The 22,649-nt window shown below is 59.4% G+C and overlaps 1 protein-coding gene across 4 annotated transcripts in view; it reads right to left on the minus strand.

Annotated features, from left to right (window-relative positions):
- Nucleotides 1-22,649, minus strand: part of DOT1L (DOT1 like histone lysine methyltransferase) — a 71,413-nt gene that overhangs the window by 30,360 nt on the left and 18,404 nt on the right. For all 4 annotated transcript variants that reach the window (XR_009209919.1, XM_032178968.2, XM_032178972.2 and 1 more), the window contains exons 3-8: nucleotides 16,842-16,916; nucleotides 12,549-12,612; nucleotides 11,089-11,317; nucleotides 8,540-8,634; nucleotides 8,074-8,136; nucleotides 2,418-2,473 (exon numbers count right to left, since the gene is read on the minus strand). Coding sequence is in view for 3 of the 4 variants with exons in the window: in XM_032178968.2 (XP_032034859.1) it covers nucleotides 2,418-2,473; nucleotides 8,074-8,136; nucleotides 8,540-8,634; nucleotides 11,089-11,317; nucleotides 12,549-12,612; nucleotides 16,842-16,916 (582 nt within the window). In the remaining variant the exon portion in view is untranslated. The remainder of the gene's footprint in view (nucleotides 1-2,417; nucleotides 2,474-8,073; nucleotides 8,137-8,539; nucleotides 8,635-11,088; nucleotides 11,318-12,548; nucleotides 12,613-16,841; nucleotides 16,917-22,649) is intronic.

A 22,649-nucleotide genomic window follows, 5' to 3' on the forward strand; every position in this document is an offset into this window, starting at 1 on the left:
CGTGAAGGACCCACAGGCCAAGAGAAGAAAGCGGGTGGCCAAAAACAGAGGCCCAGCACAGGGCTGGACTGCAACAGGGGACGCCAAGCAGAGGCTCCCGCTCAACTGCTGCAGAGAGCGCCGACAACGGGCCCCAGGTGAGGCAGCCGTGGCAGCGTTTCAGACACCCTGGCAAGGACAGGGGAACCAGAGGATGCCTTGCAGGCCCGGCACAGCTTTCCCAGGCCACCCATGCTCAAATGAGGGTCCTGGGGCTGCCTGTGTTCCCCACTCAGGACTGCACCTCGGGAGGCTAGATTTGAGGTTGGCTGAGCTCAGGTGGCCAAGGCGGCTGAGTGGCGTGAGCCAGAAAGACCTGGGTAACTAGGTGTTCAGAGAAGGAAGCTCCATGATGCCCACCTCCAAAGCCACCACCATCGTGGGTCAGACCCAGGAAAGGGAAAACAAGCTGAGGCCAGATAGAGTGCAAGGTCCCACAACCAGTGGGCAGCCTGTGGGAGGAGTCCCTCCTGGTCAAGACCTGCACACTGTGCCCGGAGCCAGAACAGGCTGAGCCTAGGGCTGGGGCTGCCTGACAAGGCAGCGAGGCTGGCAGCTCCTGGAGAGGAACTGTGAGAGCCTGGGCCAAGGCCAGAAGTCAACGGGATACCAGAAATCTCTCGGCTTCTTAAGAGTTTGTTACAAGACAGCAATCACGGCCTGACCGCTGCAGGTCCCCCTGCGCTCCCACCACCACCCCATGGGATGGGGACACCACGGGGTCAGCACGATTCCCTCCAGATGGCAGAACACCCACCGGCGGGCACAGCGCCCCAACCCAAATGGAAGTTCACACAGGAGAGCAAACCTAGGAACCTTTTGGGAAAAGAAACCCCCATTTTCTACTTGTTCCCCAAACCCTGTCCATGGGGGACACTCAACCACAAGCCACGAGCACACCCGAGGAAGAAGAGCACAGGGAAGATAGCAGGAGCGAGGGGGCGGGGAGGATGAGGGGTGCGGGGAGGACAAGGGGCATGGGGAGGATGAGGAATGCAGGGAAGAGGGGCACGGGGAGAATGAGGGGAGCAGGGAGGACGACGGGCGCAGGGAGGACGAGGAATGCAGGGAGAATGACGGGCGTGGAGAGGATGAGGAATGAGGGAAGGACGAGGAATGCGGGGAGGACGAGGGATGGGGGAGGACGAGGAATGCAGGGAGAATGACGGGCGTGGAGAGGACGAGGAATGAGGGAAGGACGAGGAATGCGGGGAGGACGAGGAATGGGGAGGAATGCGGGGAGGACGAGGAATGGGGGAGGACGAGGAATGCGGGGAGGACGGAATGCGGGGAGGACGAGGAATGAGGGGAGGACGAGGAATGCGGGGAGGACGAGGAATGCGGGGAGGACGAGGAATGCGGGGAGGACGAGGAATGCGGGGAGGACGAGGAATGCGGGGAGGACGAGGAATGCGGGGAGGACGAGGAATGAGGGGAGGACGAGGAATGAGGGGAGGACGAGGAATGAGGGGAGGACGAGGAATGAGGAGAGGACGAGGAATGAGGGGAGGACGAGGAATGTGGGGAGGACGAGAAATGCGGGGAGGACGAGGAATGTGGGGAGGACGAGGAATGAGGAGAGGACGAGGAATGAGGGGAGGATGAGGAATGAGGGGAGGACGAGGAATGTGGGGAGGACGAGGAATGAGGGGAGGACGAGGAATGCGGGGAGGACGGCGGGACTGGGGGAGCAGGGCCCAGCCGGCTGCTGACCCCACCTCCCTGGCTGCCCTCACAAGCGCCTCGGGCCACCAGGGTCCCTGGCAGATGCTGGAGCGCCATGGCCACACCCAGGCTGGGCAGTGGAAAGCACGGGGGCCCAGCCCAGCTACACACCGCCGGTGGCCACCAGGACAAACAGGTGGCAGTGGGGACGGACCTGGACAGTGCCCTGAGCTCCTGGGCCCGGGTGCGAGGTGGTGAGGAGGGGCAAGCCCAGGCAGTGCAGAGATGGCTTTTGGGACCAGGAGGAGTCACTCCCTCGAGCAGCCCTCTTCGCGCTGTGTGGGTGCCAGCCACTCCAGAAGGGATGGATGGAGACAGGAAGACCCCCAGACCAAGCCTGAGCGGGGAGGAGGCCCAGGAACCCAGGCGAGAGGGGCCCACAGTGTCCCAAAGTCAAGGGGACAGGCAGCAGGAACGGGCTTACTGCCAGCAGGGTCTGCAGGGCCGACAGGGGCTCTGCTGGGCACGTCTGCTCTGCACGCCCGCAGAGGGAGACCCAGTGTGAGGGAAAGGCGCCCTTCCTGTCCCCACTGGCCTCTTTCCTGCCACAGCCAGCGCAGGAGCGAGGGGCCGCTCCTGGTCCCTGGCGCCATGGCCACCGCCCGCCTGTGAGCACACACCCCACATGCCCCGCATGCCCACGCTGGCCATACCTCGTGTTGGCGATTCGCTCCCTCCACTCTTCTGAGAGGAAATCGCCTCTCTCCAACTGAAAGAGAAAACAGGCGTGAGCGCGGACCCCCGGCCTCCCTGGTGACCCCAGCCCGCCCAGCCTCTGTGAAGAAAGAATGGAATGAACACAGCTCCGCTTGCAGTGAAGGAGCAGGAGGAGGCCCAGGCCCCACCAGCTGCAGCCCTGGGAGCTGCAGGCAGAAGGGCCCGTGAGAGGGATGCGCAGAGAACAGGCAGGACCTCCTGAGAAGCTGGGACAGGTCCTCGTGCTCCAGCATCCACTTGGGGAGGCCAGGCCCAGCCACAGGGACTGCGGCCACACCAACACACACCTGCAAGCCATGCTGCAGTCTCCTAGAAACGTAAGCTCAAAATCAGAGGCTGCAGCCACTCCCAGGACCACAGGCGGCCAGCAGGGGCGCCCCGAGGCAGGGCGTGCAGTCCCCAACCATGCTGGGCTCCAGGCAGGGCCTGAGGGAGGCCATGGGGCGCTGGGGGGCGCCCTCCACGGCAGGCAGCGACACTTGGCCAGGCCGAGAAAGCCTAGTGCCGAGCTCTGTCTCTCCCTCACCAACCACGAGAAACATGCACACAGGGAAGCTGAGCCGCCAGTCCCTGGGGGCATCTGCCCTGAGCACCGCTGACGGCCTGCTAAGAGCAGCGCTGTCCCCACAGCTGCACGCCGCGCTCACAGCAAGGCCAGCTGCAGCCCAACGCCAGTCCACCTCCAGACCTCAAGACCAGGCACCGTCCAGGAGAAAATACCTCTTATTAACCTAGCTGTCCAACACGGTAGCATCTGGACAACCAAGACACCGCCTTTCAAATCCTTCACAAACACTACCACCTCCATTCCCAGGAGAAATAAAAACATGTCCACACAAAAGCCCGGACACAAATGCCTCCAAAAGCCAACACGACTCATCACAGCCAAAAGGTGGAAGCAGCCAAGTGTCCATCAGTAGATGAAAGGTCAACACAGCACAGCGAGGCTGAGCACACATGGAAGCAGGAGCCCACCGGGAACAGGAGCCAGGCTCCAACCCAGGCCACAGCGCGGATGCACCTCGAGGACGTCACGCTCAGTGAGAGATGCCAGGCACAAAAGGCTACGCGGTGTGTCATCCTGTTTCTGTGAAATGTCCAGGACAGGCCCATCCAGAGACAGGAAGGGGATTCATTCTGGGGGCTGGAGTAGTTGGCGGTGAGTCACGGTAGAAGCCCACATCGGCACCCCAAGAGCTGAGGGAAGACCAGCGACACTCCTTTTCACACAACAGCCACAGGCCTGGTGCCCCACCCAGTGTCTCTCAGGATGGGGAGGGAGTCCCTGAGCAGAGAGGGTAACACAAGCAAACCGCTGCCCCAAGCAACAGGGTGGCCCACCCACCCAGCCCCAGAGAGACAGGGACACCCCCCAGGCCCGGAGGACAGGGCCGCTCATCCACCCAGATGCAGATCCAGAGGGCAGGGCCACCCGCCCCGGCCTGGAGCAGCTGCACATCCTCTGCTCTCCAAGGCCAGGGGAAGTCCCTAGGAGGGGAGGAGACGGGATGGGAGGTGGGCAGACGGACCATCCTGAGCCTCTGCAGGTGCTGGGCCACCCCCCACACCCGTCTCCTCCCTCTCCACACCTGACAGACCCTCTGAACATCCCTCATTCCCCGTGGACAAGCCACCCAGGAAATGACTCAAATCTCAAGTGCTGAGCAGCACTAAGCAGATCCGGGCTCGCATCGCAGGCCTGGGGCTGGGAACCCACCCTGGGGCCCCCCACACTCCACGGCAGGACGGGCTCTGGGGCCAAAGCTGTTCCTGCACACACCATGGTTTATACGTATCCCTGCTTCCCTCTGGAGTCTGGAATCCCGGCCCCATAGGAAGTGGGGGTCTGGGTCTCTAGGACTCTCCCTGGTGACACTGCTCAGGCAGGAGGACTGGCAGCCTCCCAAGCGGAGCACGGGCAAAGCCACAGAGAGTTGCTCCGAGGGTTTCCTCCAACATCGGAATGCAAGCTTCCATCAGAAAGGGCAGGGAACGGTCAGGTGGAAGCCTCTCGGACCCCCCCACCGCGGCAGGGCTGGCTGTAAACAGGACGGATGCCAGAGGCAGAGGCTGGTACTGACACCTGCCTTCCCCACCACCAGGTTCTTTCTGACACGTGTTGCCAAAGCCATGAGGAATGCCATCCTTTCCCCCAAATCGTGCTCCCAGACACATCTCAGGAGCCACTAGCCTGACCGTGAGCACCTAAACCTGCACAGAATCCAGACCACGAACGCAGCTCCACGCCAGGAGCGCCTGCGCCACACCAGACACCACGCTGCTCAGCCGTGTCATGGACCCAGGCCCCAGGAGGCAGGGTGCTGATCCCGACGCTGACACGATGAGGCAGAAGGGGGAGCAGTGCTGGGGCAGCCCCACCACCCGACAGCCACCCTCTCCTGAGCAAGGCTCAGCCCAGCCAGACCGCGCAGACGAAGGCACCATGGCGCCCTCCTGGCCATCGCTGGGAACCACGGCGAGGGCTTCCATCCTCTGTGCTCTCCTGCCACAGCCAGGAACCCACGTGGGAACTTTCGGCCAGAGTGCAAGCGGACCCAGAACCCAGGACACCACATCGCTTCCACTGTGGGCACGGCATTTGGAACAAACACCATGAGAAAGGGAAGGAGAGCTGGGCCCGCAGCCCTGGGTGCGCAAGTCCTGGTCAAAGACAGCAGAACAGAAGCCGAGGGAGCGCCACCCAGAGACCAAACCAGACAGGCATGGCCGCAAGGAAGCACTGCAGGCCACGGCTCCCACCACGGCAGAAAACCCCTCAGCGGCCCATCAGCCAGGAGAATCCCGCCTTGGATAAACAGAAGCGCACGCTGACCAAGGGGGACTCATTCAACACTGGAAACCCATCACAGTAACAGGGTGAGGAATGGAAACCACAGCACCGCGCTGACACCAGAAGCAGCAACGAAAAACCGTGCGCTGCACACTCAGGACCACGGGCTTATCCTCCACCCGAGGGACAGCATCCACACAAGCCCGCCACTAACATCGTGCTCCGCGGCCAGGCGCTCAGCTGCCCGCCAAGAGCAGGGCAGGGAAGGGTAACCGTCTTGCCCTCGCATGGGAAATGCCAGCGCCGGCCAGCACGAGGTGACGGGAAAGGGAGAGTAAAGGGACATGGACTGCTAAGGAAAAGGCAAAGCTCCATGTTTGCAGGCGACGCAACTGTCAACATAGAAAACCCCAAGGAGTGGCCGGGCGCGGTGGCTCAAGCCTGTAATCCCAGCACTTTGGGAGGCCGAGGCGGGTGGATCACGAGGTCAGGAGATCGAGACCATCCTGGCTAACACGGTGAAACCCCGTCTCTACTAAAAAAAATACAAAAAAATTAGCCGGGCGTGTTGGTGGGCGCCTGTGGTCCCAGCTACTCGGGAGGCTGAGGCAGGAGAATGGCGTGAATCCAGGAGGTGGAGGTTGTGGTGAGCTGAGATCGCGCCACCGCACTCCAGCCTGGGGGACAGAGAAAGACTCCGAAACAAAAAAAAAAAGAAAACCCCAAGGAGGCTGGGCGCGGTGGCTCATGCCTGTCATCCCAGCACTTTGGGAGGCAGAGGCAGGCGGATCACGAGGTCAGGAATTTGAGACCAGCCTGACCAGCATGGTGAAACCCCATCCCTACTAAAAATACAAAAATTAGCCGGGTGTAGTGGCACGTGCCTTTAATTCCAGCTACTCAGGAGGCTAAGGCAGGAGAATCACTTGAACCCAGGGGGCGGAGGCTACAGTGAGCCAAGATCGCGCCACCACCCTCCAGCCTGGGCAATAGAGCAAGACTTTCTCTCACACACACACACACACAAAATGCGTCCGAACTCCTGGGCTCAAGTGATCCTCCGAAAGGTTCATCTGCCAGACCACCACAGCCAGGACACCCAGGTCAGAACCAGCTGGCAAGGGCTCCTGACCCCGGTCAGGGCCACCAGGGATCGGGGCCCCGCACCCTGACACTGGCCTTCACTTGTGCTGTGGGACAGTGCGGAGGGGTCTGAGCTGGGGGCCAGGGGCGCACGCTAGGCAGGACCCACGCCCACTCGTGGCAATGACAGGAATGTTGAGGCCTCACAGCGATCCGAGGAAGGCCCTGGCTGACAGGCCCACAGAGGGCGCCTCGGCAGGGAGCTCCAGACAGACGGGCAGGCACACAGCTCCGGCCATGTCTCCACCCACCCTGCTGAGGAGACAGTGAGGGGCGGGCACCACCTGGGAGGGGACTGCAACTGTATGCCACCTGTGTCCCTCATGCATCCCTCTGAACTGCGAGAGTCGAATGACAACAGGACCCCTGAACACTTTGTTTCTGTTGCTTCTGCAAACTTGCGGATTCCACCCAGGAACTGGGTCGTCGCAGGCACCTGGGATCACGAGTTGGCCTTGCCATGTTCCGTCCTGAGCCGCTCTGCTGGGCAGCTTAGCGACCCCTGCGCCATCGTCCTCCCAGGGTGGTGACCTGGTGCCCGCCCAACCCAGCACTCCTTCTGCCTTGGAAGGGAAGCTTCTCAGGCCTCGAGGGGCTGCGGGCTCTGGGGCTCGAGGGGCTGCGGGTTCTGTACTCCAGGAGCTCCAGGTCTAGAACAGGAAGCATCCACCTTCCTGCTGTTCCCAGACCCCAAGTCACCCTCCAATCCACACCACAGGAGCAGCTGCACCAGCACCAAGCCCACGCCCCACAAGGGCAGGGAGGGGATGGAGTTGGCAGGTCTGGGACGTCGCTGGGAGGCAGAGCCGATGGGTCCGGGGCGCCATCAGCCTCCACCACAGGTGAGCGCCTGAGCAGCTGGGACTGTGAGGAGGAGCACACAGGTCAAGGAAGGACCCAGCTCTGCAGGCCTCGGTGTGGAAAGGACCAGGGCGGAGCCTGGTGTCTAAGGACTCAGCATGGGGTGGGAAGGAGTTCCCAGGAGGACGCAGGAGCGGTGCCTACTCCTGGAAGCTCTGGTCCAGTAATCACCCAACCTGGGTCAGGAAAACTGTCCTTCCTGCTCCCTAAAGAGCATCCCCTTCCCAGCCCCACACCCATCCCACTGCCACTCCGCCAGCGAAAGGGGAGCGCACACCCCACAGAGACGGCCACACGCGGCGCCATCCACAGGGTCCATGGGAGGAGCGCCTCAGATCGCATCACAACAGGGCGGGAGAGAACACTGCCCACCCCGAGGCTGCCGGCTTGTCATGAAGAACACGGCGCTGAGGATCAGGAACCCGTTCAAACAAGGCTGTCCCCAGTGAGGGATGACATCCCAAGGACGCTGCAGCCAGCCCAGAACCCAGCCCGTCCCACAGGCCTCCGCTCCGTGGAGCCCCGAGCCCGTTCCCTGCACCACCTCTGTGCACCGCATGCTGCCGAGGGACAGAAGCCATATCAGAGAGGATGGGAGGGACGGCACCAACAGAGGCGCCTGCTGCCGCCTCAGAGGCCACGCCCAGGCAGCCCTACGAGAACCAGAGGGGACTCCAGGGGGCACACCATGTGCCAACAGCCATGTGCCAACATCGGCAAGAAAGGAGGGGCTGAGAGGAGGGTGGGAGCAGGGGTGGGGCCGGCAATGGGAGCCGGGGCGGAGCGATGGCACTCACTGTGTATTCTGCATGCTTTTTTCCATACCATTTCATCCACTTCCTGAACTCGCGGTCCATGGTCTGGAAGGAGAGAAACCAAACGCCCGTTACACACTCGCAGGGCAACAGGGCCTCAATGCGCCCGCCTGGGCAGGCCACCCAAAACACCCCGCTTCTCGGAGGGCTGTGCCACGAGGTGGAGCTGAGCACCTCCCACCTCACTCGTGGCACGTGCCGTGAAACAGGCTTGGAGACGCCCCCACAGCGCTTGGACAGGCCTGGAGGGCTGGCCTGTGATGGGCCATGAGGGCGATCGGGCACCCTATTCACAGGCACACCCTGCAGGCAGCCAAGACGTCTCGGGCCTGGAAAGAACGCCACCCATTCTCGGAGGTCCCACAGCAGTGGGGTGCAGGCACCCAGGGCGTCACTTTCTCTGATGGTCCCCTGCCTCCAACACACCCCGACCCCCAGATCCGCTCACCTCCGCATACTTGGCCGGGATGTCTGCTTTCTCGACGCCATAGTGATGTTTGCAGTTGGTGGCAGCGGCAACCTGGAGCACGACCTGGCCCACACCTGTGATCAGAGAGATCCATCAGATACCACACAGCGCTCAGATGCCACCCAGGAGGCCATGCCAGGCTCAGGGACAGAGGCCACAAGAATGCGGCCATGAAGACCCACAGGGGAGGCCACGGTCTCCACACATATCCGATGCTCCGAGGTCACTCAGGATTCCTTCCCAGAGACCAGGCCCCCAGCAGAGCCCCCACGAGGGGACGGTCATCACAACGTGTCATCCATAGACATCACTTGGTGGTCCCCAAAACCAGAATCCATTTTGAGTCTCAGAGCCCTATATGATGTTCACCGTTCAGACAGACAGGGCTGCCAAAGACTTGGCAGGTCTGGAAAGGCTGCCATCCACCTCAAATTATCCCCACATCACCAGCACACAGACACACAGCAACCTGGCTGATAAAATTTCATGGCACCCCAGGAAGGCTCATGAGCGGGATCTGACCGAGGCTCAATGTGGGGTGGGAGAGGCAGTAAGGAGTCTCCTGCAGCCAGGACAGTCTCCCGGCCGCTGCGGTTTCACAGCATCAGCACACAACCCAGCAACACCCGGCTCTAAGGGAGAAGGAGGGCACAGGGGCTGCAGATGTGCCAGCGTCAGAAGGGTGGAGGCAGTGGCACACACTGGGGGTGTCAAGCCGCCTCTCCTCCCCTGCTAGGCAGCTCTGTGCTCCAGGGAACGGGCATGAACCATGGAGCGACCACGACGGGCACAGACTGCCGCCACCACGCCAGTGGGAAGTTCTCTTCCCCCTGCCCACAGGGACAGGGGGCCAGGGCCGGGCCAGCAAGTGCTAGGCTGTCATCTAAAACATATAAGCCTGTTTAATTTTTTGTTTTTGAGACAGGGTCTGATTCTGACACCCAGGCTGGACTGCAGTGGTGTGATCCTGGCTCACTGCAGCCTCAACCTCTTGGGCTCAAGCGATCCTCCCACCTCAGCCTCCAAAGCATTGGGATTACAGGCAAGAGCCAACGAGCCTAGCCAGATACGTCTTTTTTTTTTTTTGAGACGGAGTCTCACTCTGTCACCCAGGCCGGAGTGCAGTGATGCGATCTCGTCTCACCACAACCTCCGCCTCCAAAGTTCAAGCAATTCTCCTGCCTCAGCCTCCCAAGTAGCTGGGATTACAGGCGCGCGCCACCACACCCAACTGATTTTTGTACTTTTAGTAGAGAGAAGGTTTCACCAAGTTGGCCAGGCTGGTCTCGAACTCCTGACCTCAGGAGCTCAGATCTGCCCGCTTTGGCCTTCCAAAGTGCTGGGACTATAGGCGTGAGCCACCACGCCCAGCCAATATACATTCTTTTTATTGCATTTTTTAAACTTGAAAATAAATTTAAATAAATAGCCAGAGATGGGGTCTTGCTATGCTGACCAGCCTGGTCTTGAACTCCTAGCCTCAAGCGACCCTCCCGTCTCAGCCTTCCAGGTGCTAAGATGACAGGCGTGAGCTGCCACACCAGGTCTGTGCAAAGTCCTCTTTGTCCCTGCCCCTGGGGCCCCTTCCCCACGTCAAAGCCAGGACTGTGGAAGGGGGGCAGATGTGGGGCTCGTGCGCCTGCAGGCACAAGGTTCACATGTCCATCGAGGTCCAAGGAGCCCAGGGACAGCCTAGACACTGTGGAGAAGGGGCCTTCACTGTCTGACCCTTGGATGGCCCCGTCAGCCCTGCAGCCTGGATGGGGTGGTCCTATCAGGAATTAGTCAGGCTACTGAGGCTGTTCATGTGCTGACCGCTCATCTGTGCTTCAGCCAGGCCACACTGGTGCTGAAGACACAACTGGGGCCTCGTTTCAAGAAGCCCCGCCCGTGGTTGAGAGGAGACGACACCTCACAAGCAGAGCCTGTCAGAGTCTGAGTGCAGGCAGAGGCTGAAAGAATGCCAGCAGGTGGGAGCCCCAACCTGGGAGGGGCAGGGCACGGCCCAGACGCAGGGGTACCAAGGGAGACTGGGGATGCAGGGAGGGCGCAAGGGCCTCTATGAGCCCAGGGACCTGGGGTTTTCCTCCGCATGGGACCTTTCCAGCCGCTGCAGAGGGAGCAGGTGTGCCCAGGGAAGGACCGCAGCAGGCTGCAGGCATGGATGGGGGCCGGGCTGGGACCCAGGCTAGTGAGTAGCAGCTTCTGGGAGTGAGTGGCAGAGGGTGCACAGGTCTAGCTCCCCGGCTGGTGGGAAGCAGGAAAAAAGCAGAGTCTCCAGACACCTGGAAGGATGGGCCTGGTCTGGGAACCACTGGGTTCCTGTGATTTCTCCCCTCTGGGTGGAGCCCGGTCAGGGCTGGGGAAAGGAACGGCCCCACAGCAGGACAGAGGCGCTGGGAAAAAGCAGCACTGTCCATACCAACATCGCAAGTCCCTGTTAAACTCTTCTCCAAGCAGGCATGGTGCAGGCACAGAGCCTGTGGCCTGGAAGTGCACAGGAGCCGGGCATGGCGGGCGACACTCACCGCTCCCCAAGTCCACAAACAGGTCGTCGTCGGTCATCTTGATCTCGTCAATCATCTGGGCCACCAGGTCGAAGGAGGTCTCCCCATACACCTCGGGGGAGAAGGGCTCGTAGTTGTTGAGCTTCTCGGGGTCGGTCACCGAGTGGTTGTAGACCTGCTGCAGGATGTGGCGCAGGAGCCCGGTGGACGGCCGCGTGTTCAGCTTCATGGGCTGCGTGGTGCCCTTCCACTGCGGACGGAGGGTGGCCCGGCCACGTCACATAAACCTCACGGCCCAGCCCCTCCACCACAGAGACCCGGGCCCTTTCCCAGGGGAAACAGGGAGCCGGCCGCATGGCCTCTCGTCCCCCTGTCGGGTGGCTGCCAGGCTCCCAGGTCAGTTTCCAACCCAGCCCCATTTCCTACAAGTGGCAAAGCAGCATCCCCAGGGACAGGCCCCATCTCAGACGGGTCCCAGGAGACTCCTCCTCCTGCCACAGGTCTCTCTCCCCACTGGCGAGACCACCAAACCCACACAGGCCACCAAGACCACCACCCCTCCTCTGGGCTGAGGCAGCAGGGTGGGGCGCTGACGCCAAGGGACCCCCGTCAGGTGCCACGAGCCCCATGAAAGCCCTGAGCCTACCACATCTCATCTGACTCAACTACCTGGGACCCCGCCTTCCTCCCCACAGCCTGCAGCAGGCTGAGGTGGTCCCCTCTCGCCCAGGCCAGCTCAGTTCTCAGGGGCCCACAGAGCTGCATGCACGAGGTTGGGGGGAAGCCAGGGCTAGGTGGCAGGATGATGGGGCAGCCCAGCCCAGCCCCACTCAGGACGGCCGAGTGAGCCCATGCCGCCCCCACCAGGGCTCCCTCCATAGCAAGACCTTCAAGAAAGAGCTTCCCGCCCCCATGCACCAGGGGCCCCCGGCGCCTTCTAGAACACGGGAAGCAGCACATTCCCCTCCCTGCTACACCCCAGCTCACTGTGTGCCCCGTCCTTTGTGAGGAAAGCCTCACGAGACACGGCAGAACTGGGGTGCCCAAGGGTGCAGCCCAGGCCAGCATCCAGCCTGATGAAGGCAGGCGGTGTAGGGGAGGTCCAAGGGGGAAGGCCAGCATTCACACAGCCCGGGGAGGACAGGGACCCCGCCTCTGCTGGGACCTGTGGACACCAACCCAGGGTTGCAGAGGCATGTGCAGACACCACAACCCTCAGGGCCCTGCCTCGGCACACAAACCACGGATGGCTCTGCGTTGGCACATGGCCACAGCACGCAGCCAGCCTGGCCCGCGGGGACACAGCCCAGCCTCGGCAGCCCCACACCACTCACCCACAGCCCGTGGTCCCCCCACGCTGCACATTCCAATCCTGGGGGCTCGAAGGGGAGCTCTGTGCCCCGAGGTGGTGACATAAGGGGTCTGAAGGGGTCCGGGAGCCGGGCACTACTAACCCCCCCGGGCAGGGGCAAGCCACCTACCAGCTGGTGGATGCTGTCGATGGCACGGTTGTACTTGTCACAGAGCCTCTGCATGCTCTCGAAGCTGAAAAAGGCAAGGGAAGGCCCTGGTCACGTGGGCTGGAGCCAGCCGCATGCATGGGAGGGGCAGCACGTGGACAGGGCAGGCTCCAAGGTGTGGTCCCTGCCCGGACAGCCACCAGCCAGCTGGCCAAGACCCTTCTGGCAGAAGCCTCGCTTTCCACCCTGATGCAGGAGATTTCAGGTTTGGCACACAAGCGAGGAGGCCGGCCGAGAGTCCGGTGCAGGGAAGCACTGAGCCCCGAGGCCGTCTGGACCCGCCCAGGCTCCCGCGCAAAGCCGAGGTCCACATGCGCTGGAGGCATGAGTAGAGAAAGAGGGCTCGAGGGGGACTGAGGCCAGCCCCCCAAGTGGGGCCCCTGGGGCCGGCCTTACAGGGTCTTCCTTGCCCTGGCTGGGGACAGCCACCATCGCCAGAGGCAGGTGAACGGCTGGGAGCCCAAGGACCACCGGGCCTCTGCCTGGGCAGGTGCAGGAGGAGCGAGCACTGCGGAAAGGAAGGCGCCTCACCCCCGCCCACACTGCTCTGTGAGCGTGTCCTTCCAAAGCTCCGACTCACTCACACGTCAGCAGTGTGTCACGTCAGCAGTGTGTCACGTCAGCAGTGTGTCACGTCAACAGTGTGTCATGTCAGACATGGCACAGCAGGGTCCACAGTGAGACTCAGTCCCCCCGCAGCAGGTCTGCCCCCATCAGCCCGGGCCGCAAGGCAATCCCTCATTACCTAAGTGCCCACGCCCAACAGCATCCAGGGCAGAGCCCACCAGGCAGCAGGGGGCATCTGTGCTCCAGGGAGCGCCCACTGTCTGTGGGGCACGTGAGCCACAAGAAACACGGGCCACGCGGCGCAGCCAGGCCTGGGCTCAGAGGGGCTTCCCGGGTGGGGGCAGGCCTGCTGTGGGGTCTGCCTGGCCTGGTCTGTCCAGTCTCCACCTGGGATAACTTGCTCATCTTCCAAGTCTATTGGACCCACTGGCAAAATGTGGACGACAGCATCTGTCCCTCCACCTCAGAAGGTGTCCAGAGCAGAGTAAGAGACAGGAGGAGGAGGGGTGATCTGTCCAGTGAACACTGTCACACACAGTGGCTCTCACCGGGGACCCCAGGAACGTGGCGAGGCAAGCAACAGATGGAGGCAGGGACCCTGCTCAGCATCCTGCAGTGCCCAGGACGGCCCCTCCCAGAGAACGATCTGGCCTCCACGTCCCCAGCGCCAAGGGGGCCTGCACCTGTGCGAGGTGGGGGTGGGGGGTGCGGCTGGGGACTCTTTCCTCTGCCTCCTTCCTCCGCCGCCTCCACGTGCACGCAGGCAGTTTCCTCCCAGTGGCAACCCCAACAGCCTGGCAGATGCTCCGAGACGTGGCTGAACAATCACACCCCTGCTCCCACCCCAGCGCCAGCCCTGTGCTCTTCCTGCCTTGCCCTGGCCACCATGAATTCACCTGGGCACTGCATGTGCCCGAGGTTCACACTTCCCCTTCCTCAGAGGAAAACCCGTGCTCCACAGGCCAAGTTCATGTTTTCCTTAACCAGAAGCTGCACAGGATAAAGCAGGAGAACTTAAGAGGAGCAAACACTGTGGGCGGCAAGCCACCCAGGTGCCGAGGCAAGAGACCGAGGACACGAGCTGTTCCAGTATAATAAAAAACAAGAATAGTCATATCACATGTAGATCTTAGATATGATTATCTATGAATATCGTTAATCATTAGTTGGTAGTAATTACTCTTTATTCCAATATTATAATAATCCTCGCTCTATAATCATAACCTAGGAAAAACCAGGCCATACAGAGATAGGAGCTGAGGGGACATAGTGAGGTGTGACCAGAAGACAAGAGTGCGAGTCTTCTGTTATGCCCAGACAGGGCCACCAGAGGGCTCCTTGGTCTAGCGGTGACGCCAGCATCTGGGAAGACGCCCGTTGCCAGGCGGACCGTGGTCTAGCGGTAGCGAAAAGTGTCAAGGAACAATACTCGCTACTTAGCAGACCGGGAAAGGGAGTCTCCTTTTCCCCGGGGGAGTTTAGAGAAGACTCTGCTCGCAGTTATCTGGAGGCCTAACCGTCTCCCTGTGATGCTGTGCTTCAGTGGTCACGCTCTTAGTCCACCTTCATGTTCCATCCTGTACACCTGCCTCTGCTTTCTAGATAGCAGTAGTAAATTAGTGAAAGTACTAAAAGTCTCTGATACGTAGAAATAATGGCGTAAGCTGTCTTTCTCTTTGTCTTCTCTCTCTCTCTGCCTCGGCTGCCAGGCAGGGAAGGGCCCCCTGTCCAGTGGACACGTGACCCACGTGACCTTACCTATCATTGGAGAAGACTCACATTCTTTACCCTGCCCCTTTTTGCTTTGTATACAATAAATAACAGCAAAGCCAGACATTCGGGGCCACTACCGGTCTCCGTGCATTGGTGGTAGTGGTCCCCCGGGCCCAGCTGCCTTTTCTTTTATCTCTTTGTCTTGTGTCTTTATTTCTACACTCTCTCGTCGCCGCACACAGGGAGAGACCCACCAACCCTGTGGGGCTGGACGCTACAAAACACCAAGAACAAGAGCCTGCCGACAGCCCCAGGAACACGGCCACACAGGACCTGGATCATCCGGAGGACGAAGGACACAGGGGTGGAAGGAGCCCAGGTGCTGCAAAGGGCCAGCAGGCACCGTGTGGGCCTGGGTCCATGAGCAGCATCTGGCCGGGGCCGGATGAACTGACAGAGCCGGCCTGCTGCCTCCCGCCTTCCCCGCCGCTCCAGGGGAGCAGCCCTGGCCCTTCCTGTGCTTTCACTTCTTTTTTTTTTTTTTTTCTGAGATGGAGTCTCTCTCTGTCGCCAGGCTGGAGTGCAGTGGCACGATCTCAGCTCACTGCAAGCTCCGCCACCTGGGGTTCACACCATTCTCCGGCCTCAGCCTCCCGAGTAGCTGGGACTACAGGCGCCCGCCACCACGCCCGGCTAATTTTTTGTATTTTTAGTAGAGATGGGGTTTCACCGTGTTAGCCAGGATGGTCTCAATCTCCTGACCTCGTGATCCGCCCGCCTCGGGCTCCCAAAGTGCTGGGATTACAGGCGTCAGCCACCGCGCCCGGCCCCTGTGTTTTCACTTCTACATGCCGCCTTCAACCCTGACAACCAGACCTTCCCAAAATCACCTCTGCACGCTCCTGGGAAGAGCCTCTTCCCTGGCAGGATGTGCAAATGCAGGTGCTCAGAGGAGCTGGGGCTGTCCTTGGCCTGAAGCCCTAATGGCTCGGTCCCTCAGGTGGCCCTGCCAGCTCCAACGAGGACCCCCCGCCCAGCCTGTCCCTGATGCCCTTCCACCATCACGCCTGATGAGGGGGTGGCGAGAGGCCCCGACGTGCAGGGCAGGTGGCGTGAAATCCACAGCAGCAGGGCGGCACGGAGGACCCTGCCAGCAACGCGCTCGTCTGCTTGTGGGGCACCAGGGTGCTGACCGGGGAATGGGCAGGGCTCGAGGAACGGGCACAGGATCTCGAGGTTTACTGAGGCTGAGACCGCTGACCACAGACACGCCAGTGAGGCCGGAGAGCCAGGTAAAGTGCAGCCGCGTGGCCCTAGGGGCTTGACTCTCTGTGGAGAGGGGCTCACCCAAGCTCACGACAGCACAGCCCTTGACGGAGGACTACTCTGTTGATTTCAGACTCTCAAGAGCTGAAAAAGGCATGAGCCTGGAATGTCTTCCTTCTCAAAGAAAAACACAACACTTCCAAGCAAGCATTCCAGAGACAGCCCTGCCCCTCTCCACCCACAAGACCCTCCTCCGAGACCCAGGAGCTGCCAGGGCGAAACTGCTAACGCAGCCACAGGGCTGGAGACAGAGGGACTAACCAAACCCAGCTGAGATGTAAACAGAGCTGCCAAGGAGCCTAAGGCCGCCCAGGCCCTCCCAGCAGCCTCAGGCAGGAACGCGGACTTCTGGCCGTCAGCCGCCCGCTATAAAAAGAGCGATCACTAGCGCGGGCTGACTCCACACATGCCAATCCCACTTTCCACAACCGGAGTTTCCAATTCTGTCCGGCCTCTGACAGCTTTTGCCAAGAGTTGATAAACATTTCCTACCAAAATAACTTTATGGTGGCCACGGCCAACTCTAAAAGGAAATTTCAGATCAGCTTGCACCATCTAAGAAGAGCTAATTATAGGATGCGTCCTCCTGTCCTCCCCAAGAGCCGAGTCTGTCCTCGGAGCAGAGCAGCCGGGCAGGACCCTGCTTACCTTTTGGTGTCATAGTCAATTAAAACGTAATTCTCCATAGCGAGCTTGAGATCCGGGATTTCTTCACAGACCCATCTGAAACACAGCAGCAGAAACTATCAGGAGGGGTTTGGTTTTTTTTGTTTTGTTTTGTGTTTTGTTTTTGTTTTTTTTTGAGACGGAGTCTCGCTCTGTTGCCCAGGCTGGAGTGCAGTGTCGTGATCTTGGCTCACTGCAAGCTCCGCCTCCTGGGTTCAAGCGATTCTCCTGCCTCAGCCTCCCAAGTAGCTGTGACTACAGGTGCATACCACCACGCCTGGCTAATTTTTGTATTTTTAGTAGAGACGGGGTTAGGCCATGTTGGCAAGGCTGGTCTCAAACTCCTGACCTGAAGTGCTCCACCCACCTCAGCCTCCCACAGTGCTGGGATGACAGGCGTGAACAATCTTGAGTATTACCACACATGTTCTTAAACACTGCATCCTCTCCAGCAGAAAACAAACATCCCTACCCCTCCACTCGAAGTGGAGAGAGAAGGGAGGCGTGACTTCAAAACGAAGGCTACGATGTTTACCATGAAGCTGTTACTGAATCACACAGATATTACGTGGCTTCGAGGCCACACACCAGTGGCTCTGGGGACCTAAGTGAACTCACCTGCTACAGGGCTGGTCTAGGGACCCACTGGCCACATCAGAGCTTGAAAAGCAACCTATTAACTAGAAACTAAAGCCAACTGGTGCCGGGCGCGGTGGCTCACGCCTATAATCCCAGCACTTTGGGAGGCCGAGGTGAGCAGATTACGAGGTCAGGAGTTGGAGACCAGCCTGACCAACACGGAGAAACCCTGTCTCTACTAAAAATACAAAATACAAAAACACACTGGTGAATTCCATCAAATACTGACAATACGTAACACTAAACCTACAGAAACTTTTTCAGTTTTATGCAGCCGGCGTCATCCTGACACCAAAACCACAGAGAAGCAAAGGGCTGGAAAGAAAGGACAAGAAAGGAAACAGCCGACCAACATCCCTTACCAACACACCCCACTATCCCTTAAAAACGTGAGGAAACTGCGCAGCACCACCTCACAACCACGCACAGCTCCTCCTTCAGAGGAAAAGCTGCCTGTAATCCCAGCTACTCAGGACGCTGAGGAAGGAGAATCTCTTGAACCCGGGAGGCAGAGGTTGCAGTGAGCCAAGATTGCACCATTGCACTCCAGCCTGGGCAACAAGAGCAAAAACTCTGTCTCAAAAAAATAAATTAAATAAAATAAAGCCAACTGGAATTTGAAGAATTAACTAATCCCAAAACACAGCAGAGCTTCATCAACAAACACTGCCAGGAAAAATGAGGCAGAGCGGGCCGTAGATGAAGAGACAGAAACAAACCAGCCCATCAAAACTCTTCAACCTCACTTGGATCCTGACACCATATTGAAAACGATCGTGAAGGCCGGGTGCGGTGGCTCTCGCCTGTCATCCCAGCACTGTGGGAGGCCGAGGTGGGCGGATCACCTGAGGTCAGGAGTTCGAGAGCAGCCTGGCCAACATGGTGAAACCCCATCTCTACTAAAAATACAAAATTAGCTGGGTGTGGTGGCGCACGCCTGTAATCCCAGCTACTCAGGAGGCTGAGGCAGAAGAATTGCTTGAACCCAGGAGGCAGAGGTTGCGGTGAGCAGAGATCGTGCCCTTGCACTCCCGCCTGGTGACAGTGCGAGACTCCGTCTCAAAAACAACAAAAAAACCCAATCATGAATGGGGCATCATCCCTACAGAACTTACAGACAGTGAGAGGGGAATCGGGGATGCTAAGAAAATGGAGCCAGGCGCAGTGGCTCACACCTGTAGTCCCAGGTACTTGGGAGGCTGGGGCAGGAGAATCACTTCAACCTGGGAGGTTGAGGCTGCAGTGAGCCAAGATTGCACCATTGCACTCCAGCCTGGGTGACAGACCGAGACCCTGTCTCCAAAAGAAAACAAAAGAAAATGATATACTAATAAATCCAACAGCATCAATGAAATAAACACACTCCTTGAGGGACATGAATGACCAAAATTGACACAGAAGAAACAACAGCTCCGCAGCTCTACACCTGTCAAAGGGTTTGCTTCCCACAAAGACGGCTCCAGGCCCAGACGGCTTCACTGGTGAATTCCATCAAACACTGACAAGACATAACACTAAACCTACAGAAACTTTCTCAGAGTTTTATGCAGCCGGCGTCATCCTGACACCAAAACCACAGAGACACAAAGGGCTGGAAAGAAAGGACAAGAAAGGAAACAGTGGACCAACATCCCTTACCAACACACCCCACAATCCCTTAAAAACATGAGGAAACTGCGCAGCAGCACCTCACAAGCACGCGCGGCACCTCCTGGGGAGGAAAAGCTGCTTCACTCTAAAATTAGTCACTGCAATTCACCGAAGGGACCAGGACAGAGATCTGAGCAGCCCCATGTGGGCAAGCACGGAAAGTGCACAGGACGGCATTCGGTGCCATCAGGACAGTACCCCCCAAGAGGCCAGAAATGGAAGGACACGCCTTCCGCTTGAAGAGGGCACAGGACCAGTCACTGAACCACTGTGACAGCCACAGGCCAAGCTTCCCCAGCCACCTGGCCTGCGGCTCTGCAGGAGGGGTCGGGGGGGACGGGGGTTCGGCCTCTGCTCCCCACTCCTCTCAACCTGCTAAGTCCAGCTGGCAGCTTCCCAGAGCTCCGAGAGCAGCTTCACTGCCCCCTACCCCACGCCAAGTCCCCAGACTCCCCAACCAGCTGGCCAGGACCTGACCTCAGGTCCGGGTGCCCCCCAAGATCCTTCCACACTGAAAGACACACCATCCTGTCAGAAGGGCTGTGGCACCCGCCCTCTGTGATTATTGGTGCCTCTCGTCACCCCTCCCCAGCACGGTCAACACCTGCACACCTGGCCAACACTGGCAGGGGACCTCATAGTGCAGACCATCAAAACCCCAGGCACCGAGCGAGGCCCCGACAGCAACGCAAGCAAGGCCGTCTGCAGTCACTTCTCATCACATCGTCCAGGAGGTCCCGGCCAGTGCAACTTGGCAAGAAAAACACTCAAGCAGCAAGGAGCCTGAAAGGAGCGGCCGCACGGTCTTCACTCAGTCCCGCGGTTCTGCGCCAAACAGCATGCTGAGGAATACGCGCGCACACCGCCAGAGCTCAGCAGGGGCAATGCCAACAGGCAAAATGGAGCAGTCTTTACACATACTAGCAGCAAAGGATTGTCAAAATGCCACATAAAAAAGCACCAAAGGCCGGGCACGGTGGCTCATGCCTGTAATCCCAGCGCTTTGGGAGGCCGAGGCAGGCGGATCACGAGGTCAGGAGTTCAAGACCAGCCTGATCAACATGGTGAAACCCTGTCTCTACTAAAAATACAAAAATTTGCCGGGCATGGTGGCAGGCGCCTGTAATCCCAGCTACTTGGGAGGCTGAGGAAGAAGAATCACTTGAACCTAAGAGATGGAGGTTGCAGTGAGCCGACGTTTCGTCACCACACTCCAGCCTAGGCAACACAGTGAGACTCCGCCTCAAAAAAAAAAAAGCACTGAAGCAGGAATACCTGGGAGTGACACTGTTTAAACGCCCCTTTCCCCAAACTGAACTGCAGGCTCAAACCATTTTCTAGAAAACGCCCAGTTGGCTTTTCTGGAGAAATGGAAAGGCTGATTCTCAACTGGACATCCAAACGAGGAGGGCCTAGGACAGCCCAATCATCTTTAAACAACAGCCCTCCCCGCACTTCGGGAGGCCGAGGCGGGTGGATCACCTGAGGCCAGGAGTTTGAGACCAGCCTGGCCAAGGTGGCGAAACCTCGCCTCTACTAAAAATACAAAAATTAGCTGGGCATGGTTGCAGGCACCTGTAATCCCTGCTACTTAGAGGCTGAGGCAGAATTGCTTGAACCCGGGAGGTGGAAGCTGCAGTGAGCTGAGATGGCGCCACTGCACCCCGGCCTGGGCAGCAGAGACTCTGACTCAAAAAAACAACACTGGGGCAGGACGTGCTTGGGACACTGGCCGTATGGGGACTGAATGGTGTTTGCTGTGTAAGAACATCGTCAGTGTTTCTGGAGGAAGTCAGACAGAAAAGGTCTGTGCAGCCTCACACCGTGAGAACCCTGGCCACGTGCTGGGGATGCGTAAGAGAAAGCAGCCTCTCCAGGGGGTTTGAGTTTCAAAGCCTCTGCCTACGTCGCAGATGCCCAGGTGTTGGTGCATGCCCCTGTCCCTGGACCCCTGCTCCCTACAACACTTAAGCTCCAGACTCCAGATGCGCTCCCCAGAAAACACACAAGGTTCAAACAAGACAGTCAGCTCTGAGCCCTGCAGAAGGCGAGCATGCAGCCAGACAGGCACCCTCACCGTCACTGCCTGAGATCCGGGGGCCTGGGGTCTCCTCTGACCCCAGAAGCCTGGGCAGGCCCCTTCCCATGAGGAGCAGGTGCAGCTCCCCTGCTGCTGAGCACCTCCAGACACACTAGCAAGAGTCTGGTCAGAGAGGGGCTTCCACACCTGCTGCACCAAGACCCTAGCCCAGAGAGACCACGTCTGGGCAGCACTGGCAGAACCTGCACAGTCACAGCTCGGGAAGCCACAGCCCCGGGAAGCCACAGCCCTGGAGCACTCTTTCTTGTTTGGGCTTTGTTTTTTGAGACAGGGTCTCACTCTGTTGCCTGGCTGGAGGGCGGTGGCACAATCACAGCGCCACTGGTCTCAAGTGATCCTCCCACCTCAGCCCCCCAAGTGGCTGGGACCACAGATGTGCACCACCATGCCCAGCTAATTTTTTACTTTTTTGTAGACATGGGGTCTCATTATGTTGCCCCGTCAATCTCCAGCTCCTGGATTCAAGTGATCAACCCTCCCAGCCTCTCAAAGCGCTGGGATTCCAGGTGTGAGCCACCATGCCCAGCTGAGCATTCTTATTTATTTATTTTTATTTTTGAGATGGAGTCTCACTCTTGTCGCCCAGGCTGGAGTGCAGCGGCACCATCTTGAGTCATTGCAACCTCTGCCTCCTGGGTTCAAGCTATTCTCCTGCCTCAGCCTCCCAAATAGCTGGGACTATAGGCACCCGCCACCTCGCCCGGCTAATTTTTGTATTTTTTTTAGTAGAGACAGGGTTTCCCCAAGTTGCCCAGGCCAGTCTCGAACTCCTGGCCTCAAATGATCTCCCTGCCTCGGCCTTCCAAAGTGCTGGGATTACAGGCATGAGCCACCGTGCACAGCTTGAGCATTCTTAAAAAGACTGCCCGGCCCTCTGTGAGGAGCACCCACAGAGGCCCACGCCAGCACAGTCTTGGCCCCTGGCTGCAACGAGAGAAACCCAGGCAGAGAGAGGCGGCTGGCTGCCAGAAGCACGCTGCAGCTGGGCTGGGGCTGGGGCAGGGGCTGGGTGGGGGCTGGGCTGGGCTGGGGTCCAGCTGCCTGATGCAGAGCCCTCCCTCCAACCATAACACTAGGCTTCTTTTACAAAGAACAGAGGGGCCCCTACTCCACTGCCTGGTCCACAGATCATGACATTTAAAAAAAGCAGATCCCACATTCTAAGCCCGGACCCTGGGTCAGGCCCACTCTGGCCGACCTACACAAACGCTTTCACTTAATCCTCAAACAACCTGGCCAGGGAGGTGCCGCTGGGCCCCAACAGTGAACCACAGGGCCTCAGGAGCCAGGGCCTGGCACAGAGCCACCGGGCCAAGAGGAGCTCGGCGTGGCCCTTGTGGCAGCTGCAGGCCTGGGCAGATGCTGGGCGTGGGCACGGGCGGTGTCCTCACAGCCCAGCA

Source organism: Hylobates moloch, unplaced genomic scaffold (genome assembly GCF_009828535.3).
Source record: "Hylobates moloch isolate HMO894 unplaced genomic scaffold, HMol_V3 SCAFFOLD_15, whole genome shotgun sequence".
In the NCBI taxonomy this organism is placed as follows: Eukaryota; Metazoa; Chordata; class Mammalia; order Primates; family Hylobatidae; genus Hylobates; species Hylobates moloch.